Source organism: Hirundo rustica, chromosome 5, assembly GCF_015227805.2.
Source record: "Hirundo rustica isolate bHirRus1 chromosome 5, bHirRus1.pri.v3, whole genome shotgun sequence".
NCBI classification, from domain to species: Eukaryota; Metazoa; Chordata; class Aves; order Passeriformes; family Hirundinidae; genus Hirundo; species Hirundo rustica.
In genome coordinates, this window is record NC_053454.1 from 5,105,866 (window position 1) to 5,121,946 (window position 16,081).

General features: G+C 46.2%; 1 protein-coding gene across 1 annotated transcript; it reads left to right on the plus strand.

Annotated features, from left to right (window-relative positions):
• Positions 1-100: 100 nt before the first annotated feature.
• On the plus strand, positions 101-14,385 carry CHMP3 (charged multivesicular body protein 3). The gene is made up of 6 exons (XM_040064450.2): positions 101-221; positions 4,880-4,940; positions 8,357-8,536; positions 11,016-11,137; positions 12,813-12,927; positions 13,864-14,385. Exons 1-6 carry the CDS (start codon positions 177-179, stop codon positions 13,998-14,000), a joined length of 660 nt encoding a protein of 219 aa, XP_039920384.1. The 5' UTR covers positions 101-176; the 3' UTR covers positions 14,001-14,385.
• The last annotated feature ends 1,696 nt before the right edge of the window (positions 14,386-16,081 follow it).

The following is a 16,081-nucleotide window of genomic DNA, read 5'->3' on the forward strand; positions in this document are numbered from 1 at the left end:
GCGCCGCGCGCAGCCGCACGTGACTGGCGGGAAGCCGCGAGGGGCGGGGCGAGGCCGCTCGGGCAGCGCCCCCACGCGGAGGAGGCGGGGTCCGCGCTGCCGGCCGCGCAGGCGCAGTGCGGTCTCCGCCCGGCCCGGCAGCGGGGAACCCGGAAGTGCCGGGCGGTGCGGCCGCCATGGGGCTGTTCGGGAAGACCCCCGAGAAGCCGCCCAAAGAGCTGGTGAGGGGCCGGAGCCACCGAGGCGGGGCCGAAGGGCGGCGGGGGCCGGGAGCCTGAGGGGGGAGTGGCGGCAGGACCGTGTGGCGTTGCCATGGCGGCGGGCGGGGACTGCGGAGGGGCCGGGTTCGGCCTGGTCCTGGCTCAGGCTACACCTGGCCCTGTGAAGACTTCACAGAGCCCTCCACTATCTGAAGGGACCTGCAAGGAAACCGGAGAGAGGCTCTTTGAGGAACTAGAGTGGCGGGACAAGGGGGAATGGGTGCAAGTTGATAGAGGGGAAATTTAGGTTAGATACTAAGAAGAAATTCTTCCCTGTGAGGGTGGTGAGACACTGGAACAGGTTGTCTATGGAACTGTGGCTGCCCCATACCTGGAAATGTTCAAAGCCAAGCTGGAATAGCCTTGAGCAACCTGGTCTAGTGAAAGGTGTCCCTGCCCGTGGCAGGGGAAGTTGGAACTCTATGATCTTTAAGACTCCTTCCAACCCCTTAATATTCTATGCTTCTGTGATTGTATGATTATAACTCCTCTTGCAGACGCAGCCTTAAAATAGGAAACAGTAGCTGAAATGTTGGGGCTTGTAGGGGGAAGATGAGTCTGTAGACAAGCTGTGTATTTCTACGAAGAGCTTTCTGATGTTACAGTGAAATGAAATAATTGAGACTGGTGGATTTCACTGTTGCCTTTCATAAGCAGCTCCAAACGTGTTAGTGAAAAAATCTGCTGTTTGACAGAGGAAGATCAAATACTTTAGAGGTACTGGAAAAGCAGCAGGGAGAAGGACGGCAGGCACACGAGTTGAAGGCTTAGACGAACTGCAGTGTCACAGGTGCTTTGTAGCAGCTGAGTCCCAGGAGAGCAGGTTATGGTTGTTGGGTTGGGTGAGAGAACCAGATGAGGAATGTACCTTTGGGAATGTCCTTTCCCTTCCTCCTCTGCATGTGTTGGAGTGCTGTGTGGGCTGGGTCAGTCTCCCAGGTGTGGTACAGGAGATCACAGGGAGAGCTGGGGCTGGAGTCTGCTGCTCTCAGGAGTGGGGTAACACACCAGACAGCTGGGTAACTCACAGTGTGGTCATGCTGCACTGAGTTCTTGCCTCCTGTCCGAGGGACGCTCTTTTGCCTTCCCTAACTGATGAGCTTGCCATGTTTTCCAGCAGCTCAGAGTCTGTGGGTCATCTTGGAGCTCTTGGAGGATGGTGCCATCCACCTTGAGCCTTTTTTTTTTTTTTTTTGGTGGTGCACAGCAACAGAACAAGGAGCAGTGGCCATAAACTAAACCACAATAACTTCCATCTTTACATGAGGAAAAACTTCTTAATGCTGAGGGTGGCAGAGCCCTGGAACAGCTGTCCAGGGAGATTGTGGAGTCTCCCTCTCTGGAGACATTCCAAACACACCTGGACACGTCCCTTTGTCACCTGCTCTGGGTCACCCTTCCTTGGCAGGGGGTTTGGACTGGATGATCTCCAGAGTTCCCTTCCTAAGCCAATGATTCTGTGATTCTTTGCAGAAAACCCTGCAAAGGCAGTATAGAACAGGTGCAGGGAAAGGTGAGTCCCTTTGCTGTCATGAGCACTCCCTTGGGGTGCAGGCTGGCATGGTGACTTCACAGGCCTAACACTGATATTGAGAAACCCGTTAATAGTTAAAACTTCCTTTCTTCCTGTACCTAACTGCAGCTTTAGAAGGAAAAAGCAGTAATTGTTTCTACATCCTAGCTGATGGGAAAACAGCCCTGCTTAGCTCATGTCTGCCAGCAGCTGTGCACAAGATACAGTCCCTGGGCAGGGCTAGAGGGAGCCATGCAAGCGCTGCAGGAGCTGGGTGATGATGGGAGATTTTTGTGATGGCAATGATTTGCCCTCGGTTCTTTGGTCTGCCCGCTCTGATGACGTGAGGTAATTTATTTATGATCAATACAAGGCAAATATCTTCAGCCCTTGTGAAGAGCTGGTGAGGCATTTCAGCCTGTCTAAAGCTGGGGATTTAATGTGCTTTTAATGCCGTGTCTGGATCGTTTGAACTTAAAAAGTGGGTTTTCCTCCAGTGCAGTCTGAACTGGCTCTTTTCAGCTTGAGGTCTTTGTTGGCTGACGCTGGCATACAGTGATGCGAGAGTGATGTTTTTGTTGAGGTCAGGAGTGGATGCAGAATTGCTTCATCAGCATGGAGTTGTGCTCAGGGTAATTATCTTTGCTCAGCTGGACCAGATACTCCTGTTCCCAACATTGCTGCCTTGTGCCATGGTTCTCATCTGTGTCCCTGTGTGAGATGGGCAGTGTGGCTTCCTTACAGCTCAACAAATTGCTGTCTCATGTCGCTGGGAGCATGGAGTAGCCTGGATGAGTCAGTGGGATTTGCTCCTCCTCTTACACAAAACAGGAGATGAGTTGGGAGCACCAGGGAAGGTGTAAGCACCCAGCTCTGTCTTTAGGACAGTCATGTCGAGCAGCTGATTCCTGGCAATGCTGCGGATGAGCTGTGAAAGAGTTTTCTGCTGCCAGAGTAAGCAGGGATTGATGACAACACACAACCAGTCTTGATTTAATGATGTCTTTGTGCTGGGCTGTGCATCCCAGAGACAGAAGCTGCAAATCCTGCTGTGGTTCACTTGACAGTTGCTGATTGTGCTTGTACACGAAGGCTTGTTGTGTGTTGGTTTGTTCTAGAGCACAAGTTGTAGAGCAAATCCCTGATAGGTGTTACATTTGAGACAGGACAGTTGGCCAGCCAGAGCTCTGTCATGTTTTGCTTCAGTTCCTTCACCCTGCTCTTTTCCCTCTCATGTAGTCCATACTCAAAAAAAGGACCTTCTTAGCTTCCTGTCAGGGTGAGGAGTGACTCTCCAGGACATACTCTTCTCTGCTCTGAAGAACAAGAGGGACAGCTGCAGTCAGTCCTGCAAGGGTTTAGGGTTTGTTTCCCTGTAAACCCAGGGTTTAACTAAAGATATGGGAGCTTTCTAAAACCTGTTAGGATCTTCTGTACCTTTGCAGGGCTTTGGGTTGTATGTGAGACTTTTTTAGCTGATTTTGTGCTTCAGCACCTCATATGGTGGCTGTTGTCTGCATCAAAACACGGTCTTGTTCACCATGACCAAGAGGAAATCTTTTGAGACTGGTAAAAGTCTAAATCTGTTGTTCTGCTGGGCCTGTGCACTGAAGAGAACTTGCTTTACAAGATTTCATTGCATGAGTTCTCTTCTCTCTGCTTCCTTTGAGGGGTGATCAGGGCAAGTGGAGCTCCCCACTCCTGGGTGAGCCAGAGGATCTGGAACAGAGAAATCCTGGCAAGTGCCAGGAGGGAGCTGTCGAAGGAGTGGCTGCGTTTTAACCCCACCAGAGGCAGGGGAAGGGAAGCTGGAGGGCAGAGGGACCTGAGCACGTGGGAGGAACAGCAGGAACCTCATGATGCTGAGCAATGCAAGATTGTGCAGGTGGGACAACCATCCCTGCACACAGGAATGTGCAGCCTGGGGCTGGCTGGGCACCGGCTCTGCTGGAAAGGATCTGGTTTCCCATGGATGACAGAGGAGTTCCCAGTGCACTTTTGCAGCAATGAAGGCAAACAGCGCTGTGTTGGGAAGCTGTAGGCACAGTGTTGAGTGTTCAGTCACTGTGCTACTCAGCAGTAAAGAGGCCACATCTGCACAAGTGTCCCGCTCTGGGCACACAGTGTTGGAAGGATCTCAACAACCTGGGGAAGTGTGGCCGAGGGCCAGCAGGATGGAGGAGGGCTGGAGCCTGTGATGCAGGAGGAGTGGCCTAGGGAATTGGGCTCGTTTAGGCTTAGAGAAGAGAAGGTGAAGGAGCAAGGGTCTAAAGCCTCCCACTGCCTCTGGTGGGGTTGTAGTCAAGACAGAGACCGGTACTTTTGAGGTGTGTCCAGTGACAGGAGGGGGGTTACAGCCACAGCTGGCCAGAGGAGAGTTTTGAATGGAACATGAAAGGCCAGGTTGCGTGGCGCTCTAAGCAATCTGGTTTAGTGGAAGGTGGCTCTGCCAACAGCAGGGCATTGAAATAGATGATCTTTGAGGTTCCTTCCAACCCAAACCATTCCAGGATTCTATGAGGAAAAGTCTTCACCACACAGGAATAATTTAAATTGCGCCTGCTTGGAGTGGCTGTGAAGTCTCTGCCCTCAAACAGTATCAAAACTTAATGGATGAGACCCTTAACAACCTGTCTGAAGTCTGAACTTGATCCTGCTTTGGGTAAGGGTTGGCTTGGAGACCTCCTGGGGATTCTCCTGACTGAAATGGGCAGTAGCACTCCTGGGGCTGTGGTCCTGTGCCAGTCTGTCCCTTCTGCTGAAATCCCCCGGGGCACGTTCCCTCTGTGCAGCGACATGGCTGTGAGCATCTGACTCACAAATCATATCATGGAACCATTGCAGAGTTTTGGTTGGAAGGGATCTATAAAGGTCCTCCCTTAGTCCTTGTCTGAACATTAAGAGCACTGCAGTAACTGGTGGTATCTCTGCAATGTTTGGGGGTGTTCTATTATTTGAATAGTGAAATATTTTACCATCACTCAGAACTTGAAGCTCATGCATTTTGGAGTGCTGCTTTTGATATTGAATATTTAAGTTACATGAAAGTATTAAAGCATAGTTCTAGAGCTGGAATTTCAAGTAACTCTCACTTTCTCTTTTTAAGGTCAATGAATGGTCCTTGAAGATAAGAAAAGAAATGAGAGTGATTGATAGACAGATCAGAGGTTTGTACTTGTGTCTCATTTTTGCTTTTACTCTCCCTGTGTGCCTTCAAGTTGTTTTTGCTTTAATTGAGGCAGGCTGTGAAATTTAATAACGTGGGTTAGTCTACCACATTTGGAATAAAAGAAGATGAATGTGATCCTGGGCCCAGACCTAGTTTGTGTTACAAAATGATGTCATGTGAAGTTCTCCAAGTAAAATTTTCAAAAGAACATGAATATTTCATGGTCCCAGTAAAGCATAATGCTCTTAAATCCCTTTGGATAATATGCATAAGACTTCTAATCCAGAATTTCACCCACATTGATTTAGTGAGTAGTATCAGTGTGGTACATAATTCCACATGTAGACAGTTCCACTGGCATGTACTGGTGTGAAAGTGCACATACCAAGCAAAAGTAGCTTGCTGTCAGCTTGGAAAAATTACAAACAGAAGAGAGGAAGGGGAAAAAATATTTTCTCAGTGGATGGGTGTTTTGCTCTTAAATAATAAGCATTACACTCTGCTGAATGAGTCTTGAAAAGCAGAGGAGTTGCTTAATATTTCACTGCTGTTAGTTCAGAATTCATTCTGCCTGCCTTCCCTGAGCCTGAAAATAGGTTTGGGCCTTGGCTTTGTTTTCCCCCTCTTTGTCTGCTGCCCTGTCCCTGGGATTTGTCCCTGAGATGTGCTGGTGAAGGATATTTTGTGTCAGTTTCTGGTAACTGGCACATTGCCTGTTTGGAGCGGGGCCTCGAGGAGTACATCCTTGGTTCCCCGTTCTTCCCCAGCCCTGTGCCTCTGGAGAGAACTGGCAGGGTTTGTTTTCTCCCTCTTGTATGAGTTGGTTGTGCAGTACAAAGTCTGTCTTTGGCCTTGTCTCCAGTATGAGGAGCAGAGTTCATGTCTTTCCCAGGAAAACTGATGTACAGGGATGTGAATTCTTTTACTTTCTCCAGGGTACTTTGTGTGGCTGTATCAGGCACAGAGGAACTGCAACTCTGATCTTACTAGCAAAATATGTTTTAGAGGTTTCATCTTCCACAGAAGCAAAGTACCCACATGTTCACTACTGAGTTTCTTGAAATTTTGGGTTTCTCTTAAGTTTTTACATGCCATAATACTTTAAATGGCCTACACAAATACTAGATTTCATGGTGGTGTGATATTTTGATGTGGATGCAAATCTAATTATTTTAGCATCTCTAAACATATCTGTGTTTCAGAGTCCTACATCCAAAGCAATCCAGTTCAGCACTAACCACCAACATCTCCTATACTGATAATTCCCTGTCAAATAAAGTACAGAATATCTTTGTGCCAGGATTTCACGTGTTACCATGTGTCACCTATGGAAGTACAGGGTTCTGCTGGACACTTCCCAGGCTAGCAGGCTGCTCCTGAAGAGTGACAGCCAAGTGCCACTGAAGGTTTCCTCAAAAATTACTCACTGTAGTTGGATTCTGCCATGCTTTCTTGTTTCAGCTGAGCCTCACACAGGAAATCAGTGCAATCTTTAAGTAAGGGTGCTAAGCTGGAACCTGTCTGAGTTTCCTTGTAGAAGGCTGTGCTAGATGTGTTTGAGCAAGGCAACACTCGATGCACCTGGGATGAACTGAGTGGGCTTGGATCACTCAAACACTTGGCTCTCTCAGTCAGCACAATTACTAAAATAGCAAGACACTCTTTGAAACCATCTGTTGTTGGACTCTTGCTGCTGTAGTGATTTCTCTTTGGAGTGGGTTGTTTCTCAGGGCTTGGAAGGTTTGGAGAAATGAAAGGTATCCTTGTTACTTCAGAACTGAATTTTTCGAGTTGATAGCATTGGAGTAATGCAGTAACTTTGTGTTTTGCTGAGCTTGTGAGTCCCTCTCACTGATGCTTTGGGCTGCTTTGTGCCTCTTGTGCTTGATAGTGCTGCAGAGGGACTGGGAAAGTGACTTTGGCTCCCTTGAGGAGTATAGCTGGCACTGACCTTCAAAGCTGGAGCTGACTGTTCTTGCATACTTGTGCCACTGATCTCATACTCAGCAGCTCATGCCACTGGAAGCATTCACTCTACACTAGCCTGGGTGTAGTAACACAATACTTGTGACTGTTTTCAGCCTGATAAAGTGAATGTTGTAATTTCTCAGTACTGCTGGAGTTCTGGTGCCTTCTGTTTCCTGCTGGAGAACTTCAGCTCTTTCTTACCTGCTCTGATAGGCTGGGACTCAGCTCAGTCCCATGTCTGACATACAAATGTCTTCAAGTTTGTGGTATTTCTGAAAATAATAGTGGGAAAGCAGCAAAGGTTTGTTTTTCTGATGATGGTCCTACAGCTTTCTGCCAGTCCTTTAAGGTAAACACCTCAGTGAATGATACTGAGAGAATTACTGGTCTTGAGTACAGGGTTCATTAGCTCCCACTTGAGAGGCTGTGTTGAAGTCTCCAAGCTGGCTCGGACCAGAAAGCGTGTGTTGATGCCTTTGTTTTTGTAAAAGGGCAGCTTCTGATTCTTCCAATGTATAACTTCATCTGGCATAAATCAAAAAGACTCAAAGCTGAATCTGAAGAGAGGCTTTCCTTTAAATAATTGTTCTTGTGGTCATTTCAATCAACTCTTTGCAGGAAGGTGAGGAGCCCTTACTATCTGAATCCTTTATTTACTTTAGGATAATTTTTCTTGTGGTCTCTGAGATCCACATTTCATCAGTGGCTAATTTATTGCTGGGTCTGGAGAAGAAAGGAGGTTGATATTGTCCCCGCTTCCTCTTGCATTTTTTACTCTGGGCTTTTTGGAGTACCTGGCTCCTGCTGTTCACAGCCAGTGTTACCTGGCAAGGCAGAACTGTAAACAGTCGTATCAGATTTGCTGCAGAAACCAATGGTATTTAAGAAGGCATCTTTAGTGTTTAATAGTTCAAATCCAAACAATTCTTTGGTGCTCATGCTTAGTTCAGTGTTCCCACTTAAGCACACTCTTAAAAAAAAGCTGTTGAACAAAGCTGGATGTCAGGAGAGTTTGAACAGGATGTTTCAAGTTAAATGTATATTTTGTGTATATATCACCAATTTAATAGTCAGGAAGTTATTTTGAAGTTGCAAGTCGAGTCGCCCTCTCAGAGTGCTTTGTTCTTAGAGAACCTTGTTTTGCTTTGTAAGCTCTTAGCTCAGCATCATAGACTAATATTCTCAGACAGCCTTTTAGAGTACTCTTGACTGCAAAGGAAATTACAGAGCTGGATGTTCAGTAATGAGAATTTTCCTATTAAGATTTAGCTGAATTAGTCAGCTGATGTGTAAATCTACCTAGAACAAGATCTTTGAGTAACAGAGGGAATCTGAAATCAAGCAGAAACAATTCTTTACATTGGAAACACACCCCAACAAACGACTGATTTCTCTTCTATATCCTTAGGAGTTTGTCACTGTTTGCTGTATTTTTCTGTACTCCAGATATCCAGAGGGAAGAGGAGAAGGTGAAGAGGTCAATAAAGGATGCTGCTAAGAAGAATCAGAGAGATGTGTGTGTGATCTTGGCCAAGGAGCTGATCCGCTCTCGGAGGGCCGTAAGCAAACTCTATGCATCCAAAGCTCACATGAACTCTGTTCTCATGGGGATGAAGAACCAGCTTGGTAAGAGCAAATTCTGGGCCCAAGCACAATGACTGCTCTGACAGTAGAAGTGAGGTTTCCTTGTCCAGAACCAAAATCAAATGCAGGCAGGGCTTGAATGTGGGAGCAGCTGTGCTCCTGAGAAAAGCAGCTGATTCCAGTGGGCTTTAGGAGTCTGGGAAGATCCTCCCATAGCAGGCCCAGAGCTGTGAGGCTGCTGAAGTTCTGCCCCCTAATCCCAGCAGGTCTGTGCACCCACACTCTCAGAGCAGAGCCTTTGCCACCACCCCATAAACACACACAGCTTTCACACACATATGAACAGCTCCATCCTGCTCTTCCTCTTCAGCTCCTGAGGACTGAGGTCCATTAATAGAACCATGTGCTCAACAGATCACTTGTTCCAGTGATGCTCTCTCAGATGCTCTTTCTGAGCTGCCCAGATATCTGGTACCTGGCCCCAGATCTCCTGCTCCGCCTGAGCTGCTGGCACGTGGTCCTGCAGGCCCCTGAGGTTTGTGTGTTCCCTGATCCACTTCATTCCTTCCCCAAAGTACCTTTGGTCGTTCCCCTATGATTGTCATGTTCCTGTAATCCCCTTAAAAGATCCACTGTAAGTTTTGCCCGTGTCCAAACCTGCTCTTTTCCCCTACATCCCTGTAGGGAGTCCTGTATCCCTGTAGGCCATAACCCCCCTCAGTCTGCAGGATAATTCTGAGGCTGTTTCTCCTGTGCCCTGCCTGGATGGGTGTCCCACCCTGGACTCTGAAGTAGTCAGGGAGCTCCCAGTTTTTAGTTTCTTGGTGTTCCTGCCCCTCATTGTTCCCTACATCCGTGCTGGCTCCCTGTTTCCTCAGCAGATGATCTAACACCTCTCCTCAGAGCCTGAGGGTTCCAGTGATGTGAGAGTCACATGCTCTGAGGCTGAACTCACAGCAATTTGGAGCACATTCTTAGTGTGCATTTCTAAACAGTTTGAATGCATTCCTAATATCCCTGTGTCCTGGTGGAGCCTGTGTCACTGATTTTGACAGGACCTGTCACAGGAGTAGAATTCTCTTCATCTTGTGGATGGTTGCTTCCTTAGCAGGAGTCTGGGGGCATTTACCAATGCCTACATGGGAATGGGGGAGCAGTGTTTAATTTCTTAGTGTGGAATGAATCCTTTTGTCCCTTGGCTTAACACCCATGTTCTGTAAACCCTCCTTGGTCTTTTGTGTTCCTCCAGCACCAGCATTATTTCCTTCATTCCTTATCCACATCAGAAATCTGTTGTAATACACTTCCTGCAGTGTTTTCCATAGCTGGAAACAGTCCAGCCTGTACAAGCAGAGAAGAAAGCTTTAAAAGCAGCAGAAGACTTGGTGGAGGTCAACATGCTGCAGAAATGTCAAAGCATTTCCCCCACCCCAGCACCATCCAAGTAGATTTTAATGTTGGATGAGTGATAAAACACGAAGTCACACTGTGAACCTTAAGTGTAATTTTATGATGGTTCAAATGTGGCTCCCCATGCATCTCTCTCAGGAAAGGAAAGGAAAGTAGGACCATCCTTGCACTTTAAGGTGTTCCTTAAAAGGGAAAACTCAAAATAGCCTCCTCCTTATTACCACTGCCAGCATCTTCAACTTCTTGGGAATGTTCTGATACACTTAGATAGGAAATGTGAAGGAATCTAGGATTCAGTCTCGGGTCTGTAGTAACTTGTGAAATGACCTCTCAAGGCAAGGTTTCTGTTAGTTTGTTACAAGTGTAGGGCTCTTAAAAGAAATTATTAAAATGAAAAATAATATGTGCTGTACCTTCATTTTGCTTCATTAAGGAGTGACCATTTTATATACAAACAGGTGAGTTCTCTGTGTCCAGGAAGCTGCAAATTTAGATGGCAAAATTCAAAAAACTCCAAAGTACCCTTAATTACTGCTTTTTGATCTTGGTATATCAGTATATATGAGGAGAGCTTCTAAGTTAGAATAGCCTCTGGGAAGATCATTGTTAAATTCAGTTTAAACAAGCTTATTTTTGGTTTATCTGCTTCAGTATTAATGTTGTAGCTTACTCTTTGCTATGAAACTATTGCAGCAGAACTTCTGCCAGGGTCAGTTTCCAGTACTTGGTGTCAGGCAGGAGATCCCTGGTTTCAGCAGTCACTGCAGCTCTGCTGCTGAAACCCTCAGCAACACCTCTGGCTGCTGAGGGGCAGGGCAGGAGCAGCTCTCTCCCTGTCTTTAATGAACTGGGCGGGTTGAAATCTCTCTGCAGACCACCTGGGTTTCTCACTGTACAGGACCAGTAGCTTTGCTATAAATGTGACTTTGCCAATGTGGGTATAAGTTGGGCTTTTTCAGGAATTTAGTCAAGAATGAAGAAGTGCAATGCCCGTTTATTTTTTAAATTGAATTGCCTGAATGTAAACAAATTTTCACGTAGGGAGGGTATAATTTCTCTGCTTTCAGCAGTGCATGCGTTGTTCAAGCTGTTCTGTGCCTCTCCTTCACAGCTGTCCTCAGAGTAGCAGGTTCATTGCAGAAGAGCACAGAAGTCATGAAAGCTATGCAAAATCTAGTAAAAATCCCAGAAATCCAAGCAACGATGAGGGACTTGTCCAAAGAGATGATGAAGGTAAGATCTGGCACATAAATCTGGCTTGGATGAACACCATGTGGTTGATACTGAGCAGTGCAGTTGTCACAGGGCTGGTGTGAGCTCAGACATTCTCTCACTCTTTGGCCAGTCTGATACTGGAGACACAAAGGGTTTTAAATCTAACAGCAAGAAGCTCTTAGACCAACATTCCTAATATCTAATTTGAGTCAAAATGGGAAGATATGGGGAATTTATTTGCCATAGACACGTTCAAAGAAACAACAATTTTATATACATTTTAACAGCCACTCCCAAAAATCTGCCCAATTTGTTGCGTCATGGTAGAGGTGTTTTGTTTCTTTTAATTACTACCAGAACATCTCATCTGTCTTTGTTTAATGGATAACCTGAGTTTTATCCAGCTAACAGTGCTTTATTAAATTTGCTATCCTGCTTAGACAATTACTATTGATTAAGTTTTCTGAGGGTACAAGCCTCTGAACTGGCTCCCTTACTACACCTGCAATGTATTAATCAAGTTTTCTGGGATTTATAGGCCTTTGACTCCTTCACCCACAAGATACCATTCTTGTCCTATGACATCTAATTCATCTCTAGTTACATGATAACCATTAAACAATTCTTTATTGAATTTTGTTCTTCAGCTGTAGATTCTCTAAGGGGTATGGGTCCGTGGAGTTCCTCTCTGCAGGTGCAGTGAGGTAATTTTGCAGGGTTTTTACTGACACTCAGCCAACACAGATCTAAACCAAAACCAGCCAAAGTAACACAATCAAATATTGCTTAACTAATTAAATGTAGTTCACTACAAATTTTTTAAAGAATCACAAAACTCCTGGCTAATTCCCTGTCACTGGTTTAAAGCTTCTAGCTCCATGTCTCCATGTGATGGGAGTGCTTGATTTGAAAGTATCCTAAGTCTCTGTTATGACTATTACATTTTCAACTACCAAAGCTGTTTTGTTTTTTCCTTTCCTACCACTCTAGACTGTTTAGTTCAAATAAGTTTATTTCTAAATAATTTTACCATTGTGCACCAGCATGGTTTGGCCATATCTAGGTTGCAGGGCCTGCAAAGGAATGCTTTCAAATGCAGAGAGATAAAAAAAACCACAAGCTGTGTCAAAGAGCAGTTTTACACTGTGCTACACAATTCATGCTGCATGACTGAAATTTACACTTGTATTTCACACGCTTGGAGCAGGCTGCAACAACAATAAATAACCACGGAATCTTAGAATGGTTTGGGTTGGAAAGGACATTAAAGACCATGTAATGCCAGCTCCCCTGCCATGGACAGGGACATCTGCCACTAGACAAGGGTGCTCAGAGCCCCATCTATCCTGGCTGGGAACACTTCCAGGGATTGGGCATCCACAGCTTCTCTGGAGAACCTGTTCCAATGCCTCACCACCCTCACAGGGAAGAATTTCTTCCTAATATCTAATTAAAATATCTCCTCTTTTAGTTTAAATAACTTGAGGTTTTCCAAGTGAGAACAGGTGCCTTTAATCCTCATTTTTCTTTGTTTTTCCTGTGCACCATTTGTAGAGATGTGTGCTCACCCTCCTGCAGCAGCCTCCATCTGGACCCACACCCTGGAGCAGGGGTGTGTTACGTGCCTGGACAGGCATAACCTCATCTCCCAAGTAGAAATGTGTCTTCTTACTCTGCTGTTTATTTCTGCTAGGCTGGAATTATAGAGGAAATGCTGGAGGACACCTTTGAAGGCCTGGAGGATCAGGAGGAGATGGAAGAGGAAGCTGAGGCAGAAATTGACAAAATCCTTTTTGAAATTACAGCCGGTGAGTTTGTGGATGCTGCTGGGAGCCAAGGCCCTGCTCTGTTCAGTAAGATGCAACAACTGAAATCTTCCTCTATTCTGCACTCTCCCAGTGACATTTCTTCCCTTGGTGATGGGCAGAGAGCTCTGACAAACTGCTTTCTTAGGGAATACTGGCTGAGAAGGCCAGTGGGGCTCAGCAGGGCAGAACTAATCTCCATCAGCTGCTGTCTGTGCAGTTATGTAATTGAGGCTCTAATAGCTCTGTGTTTGGCTGTGCAGTGAATCCTCTTAACAAGGTGAAACTTACATGAGTGACTAGGTATTGTTATTAATGAAACCAAGAAATAAACTCAGCTGCACTGCCTCGAGTCATAGGCTATGTTGTGAGTCCTGGCAGTAACATGCTGTGTCTTGTTTGAGGGGAAAAATCCCAAAACAAACAGAAAAACCCTCTTAAAACCAAACCCACAACTTCTGCCTTCCACCTCATGAAGTAATGATGTACTGGTTCAGTTATTTGACTTGGAGAATGCTTAGAATGCTCCTTTCACCTAGATTGCTTGTGATGTGGTGTGACAAAAACAAGTTCCAGGGCTTCATTCAGCTGTACCACACTGCAAAGGCTGCTGGCACCTTGTGCCCAGTGCCTGGCACATTGCCCCATTCTTTCCTCACATCCTAATTTGCTTTTTCCATGGTGGTTGCTGGCTGGAGCAGCTCCCCTCCTCCCGAGCAGGCAGGGGGAGCTCCCAGGCAGGCAGCAGGGCTCGTGGGGAGCTGGGAGCCTCCAGAGGCTCAGAGCTGGCAGGTCAGTGCTGCTGGGCAGCACCTGGCACAGCTCAGGGGTGTGAGCTCCATAGGAAATGACTGCTTGGGTTATTTTAGATGTCCCCCAAAGCCACTAATTATTAAATGAAGAGCTGGCACGTGCTAATGAGCCTGTTTGTTGTTGCAGGGGCCTTGGGTAAAGCACCCAGTAAAGTCACAGATGCTCTGCCAGAGCCTGAGCCCATGGGAGCAGCTGCTGCTGCTGTGGATGAGGAGGAGGACATCGAAGCGATGCAGTCACGGTTGGCCACGCTGAGGAGCTAGGGCCAGGATGGATGTGTACAGTTGGCTTTATTTTATTCTGTCCTACCTTCAAAATGCAAAACTTAATGTATTCTCACTTATGTAATATATATATATTTTTTTTCTTCCTGAGGATTTTTTTCTCCAAGACACTACTGTAATATACTTCTTGGGGAGTGCAATCTCTTCCAGTTTTGTTCAGCCCACAGGGCCTGTGGTGACATGGAAAGAGTGGTATAATGTTATGTATTTTTAGACATAAAGTTCCTAAATAATTCTCATCTTCAAGCAGCATTTCTCCCTAACAGGCACTTTGGTTAAATCTGCTACCAAAAACCTTCAGCACTGTCAGATCTGTGTTTTCCTGAATCAATACAAAATTTATTAAAGCTGCTTCTAACAGTCATTGCCACACAGCAGTTCAGTTTGCATCACTTTGGCCTCTTTCACAAACAATACCCACCTCTAACCCCTCCCTTTTAGTTTTGCAACACCTTTCTTTAGCACATTTAGGCCCTCCACGGTGTAGTTAAAGACAAGTTTTCAGTCTGTTCCAGCTCTGTCCAAGGCCGTGGCACAGTGAGGGCAGAGCAGGTGGCGGCAGTGGGAGGGGGGCCCTGACTCACCCAGCTGTTGGCAAAGCTTCCCCAGACCCTGTGGCCATGCCAATAGCCAATAGCACATTCCAGGGTCAAAGGAGAGCTGTGTCTCCTTCCAAGGAAAAGCTTCAGGTAGAACAATGTCATGGCTCACAAAAAGCTGCTTGCAAACCAAAAACCTCTGACCCAAACCAATCACTGCCACAGCAACTCCCGGACAAGGGCCAGAGCTCTTCCTTTTAAGGAAGACTTACCCAAAGAAAGCCAAGTCTCTCCAGCATTGCATCCCAAGAGCAAGGGTAGAAAAACACAAGGCACACAGATCAGATAGCTGATGGAGTCCAACACCTCCTATTTTAACCACAAAAGCATGAGAGGGGGCCCAGCACTGTTCACCTTTGTGCTGTGGGAGGCAAAGCATCCCCAGTGCTTCAGGGCTGTGCAATTCAAGTGTTCATCTCCACCCCAGTGCACCAAAAACAGGCAAGAGGGACAGTTTGTTTCTTGTGGTCTTAAAAATCCAGAAAGGACAGATCAGAAACAAAAGTGGGTGAGAGCTGCAATAAAACAAGACTGAACAACAGCACAGTGGTAAGAGCTCAAAATCCAGCTTCAACAATGAGTCTTTTCAGATCTATGTGCACACACAGGGTGTGCAAGAGCAGTGTGACTCAGCTCCCTGGGAGGTACCTGTGCTCCAGCTGCCCACAAATACTCCAGCTGGCTCCAAGAAAGCAATTAACCTGCTTTGTGTCATCTACTTCAACATGATAGTTCAAGGGAGAACATTCAGGTAAGTGTTGTTTTTAAGCATACTTGACAAGTTCAAGCACACAATGCCAAATCAAGGCACCTGAAGTGACTAGAACAAGTTATTTACTGCCAAGAGGTGGCAGCAGGTGAAGGTGGAGGAAAGCTCTCACTGACTACAGTGAAGGGCTGTTGTGTAGGCAAACCCTTTGTAAGCCAACTTCACTTTGCTCTTGTAAGAGACTCCTGCTGCCTGCACAGCTCTGCAGGCTGACCCCACTCCCCACTGCTGAGGGAGCAGAGGAAGTGTCTCTGAAGAAGAATCCTGTCACCAAAGAGAGACAACAGCTGATGCTCATCACAAACAGCAGGTCAGGTATTACAGGGAGGGGAATTTGCAGAGTTCAATTTGTTGCATAAGCTCAGAAAAGTGAACTTGGGAGGTTTCCTCTCCTGCCTGGCTGTTCCCAACAGCCATCCTGCAACTTTCAGTGCTGGAAAGGAACTGAAAGGTTAGTTTTGTCTCAGGGTATCTCATCAAATGAGAAATTCACTTTTCCACTCATAACCTCTCTTCCTGTTAAAAGTTTTATGATGTTTTCAGTGTTTCTGCATATTACCCTGAGTTCAGTCTGTACCATTTCAGACAGAGACCACAGCACTAGCAGCAGTAGGCTGTCAGCTAAGTCATGCTTGGGTTAAACAGAAATAACTATAAACAGGTGTGCTGCTAAATTCCATACCCTTCAAATA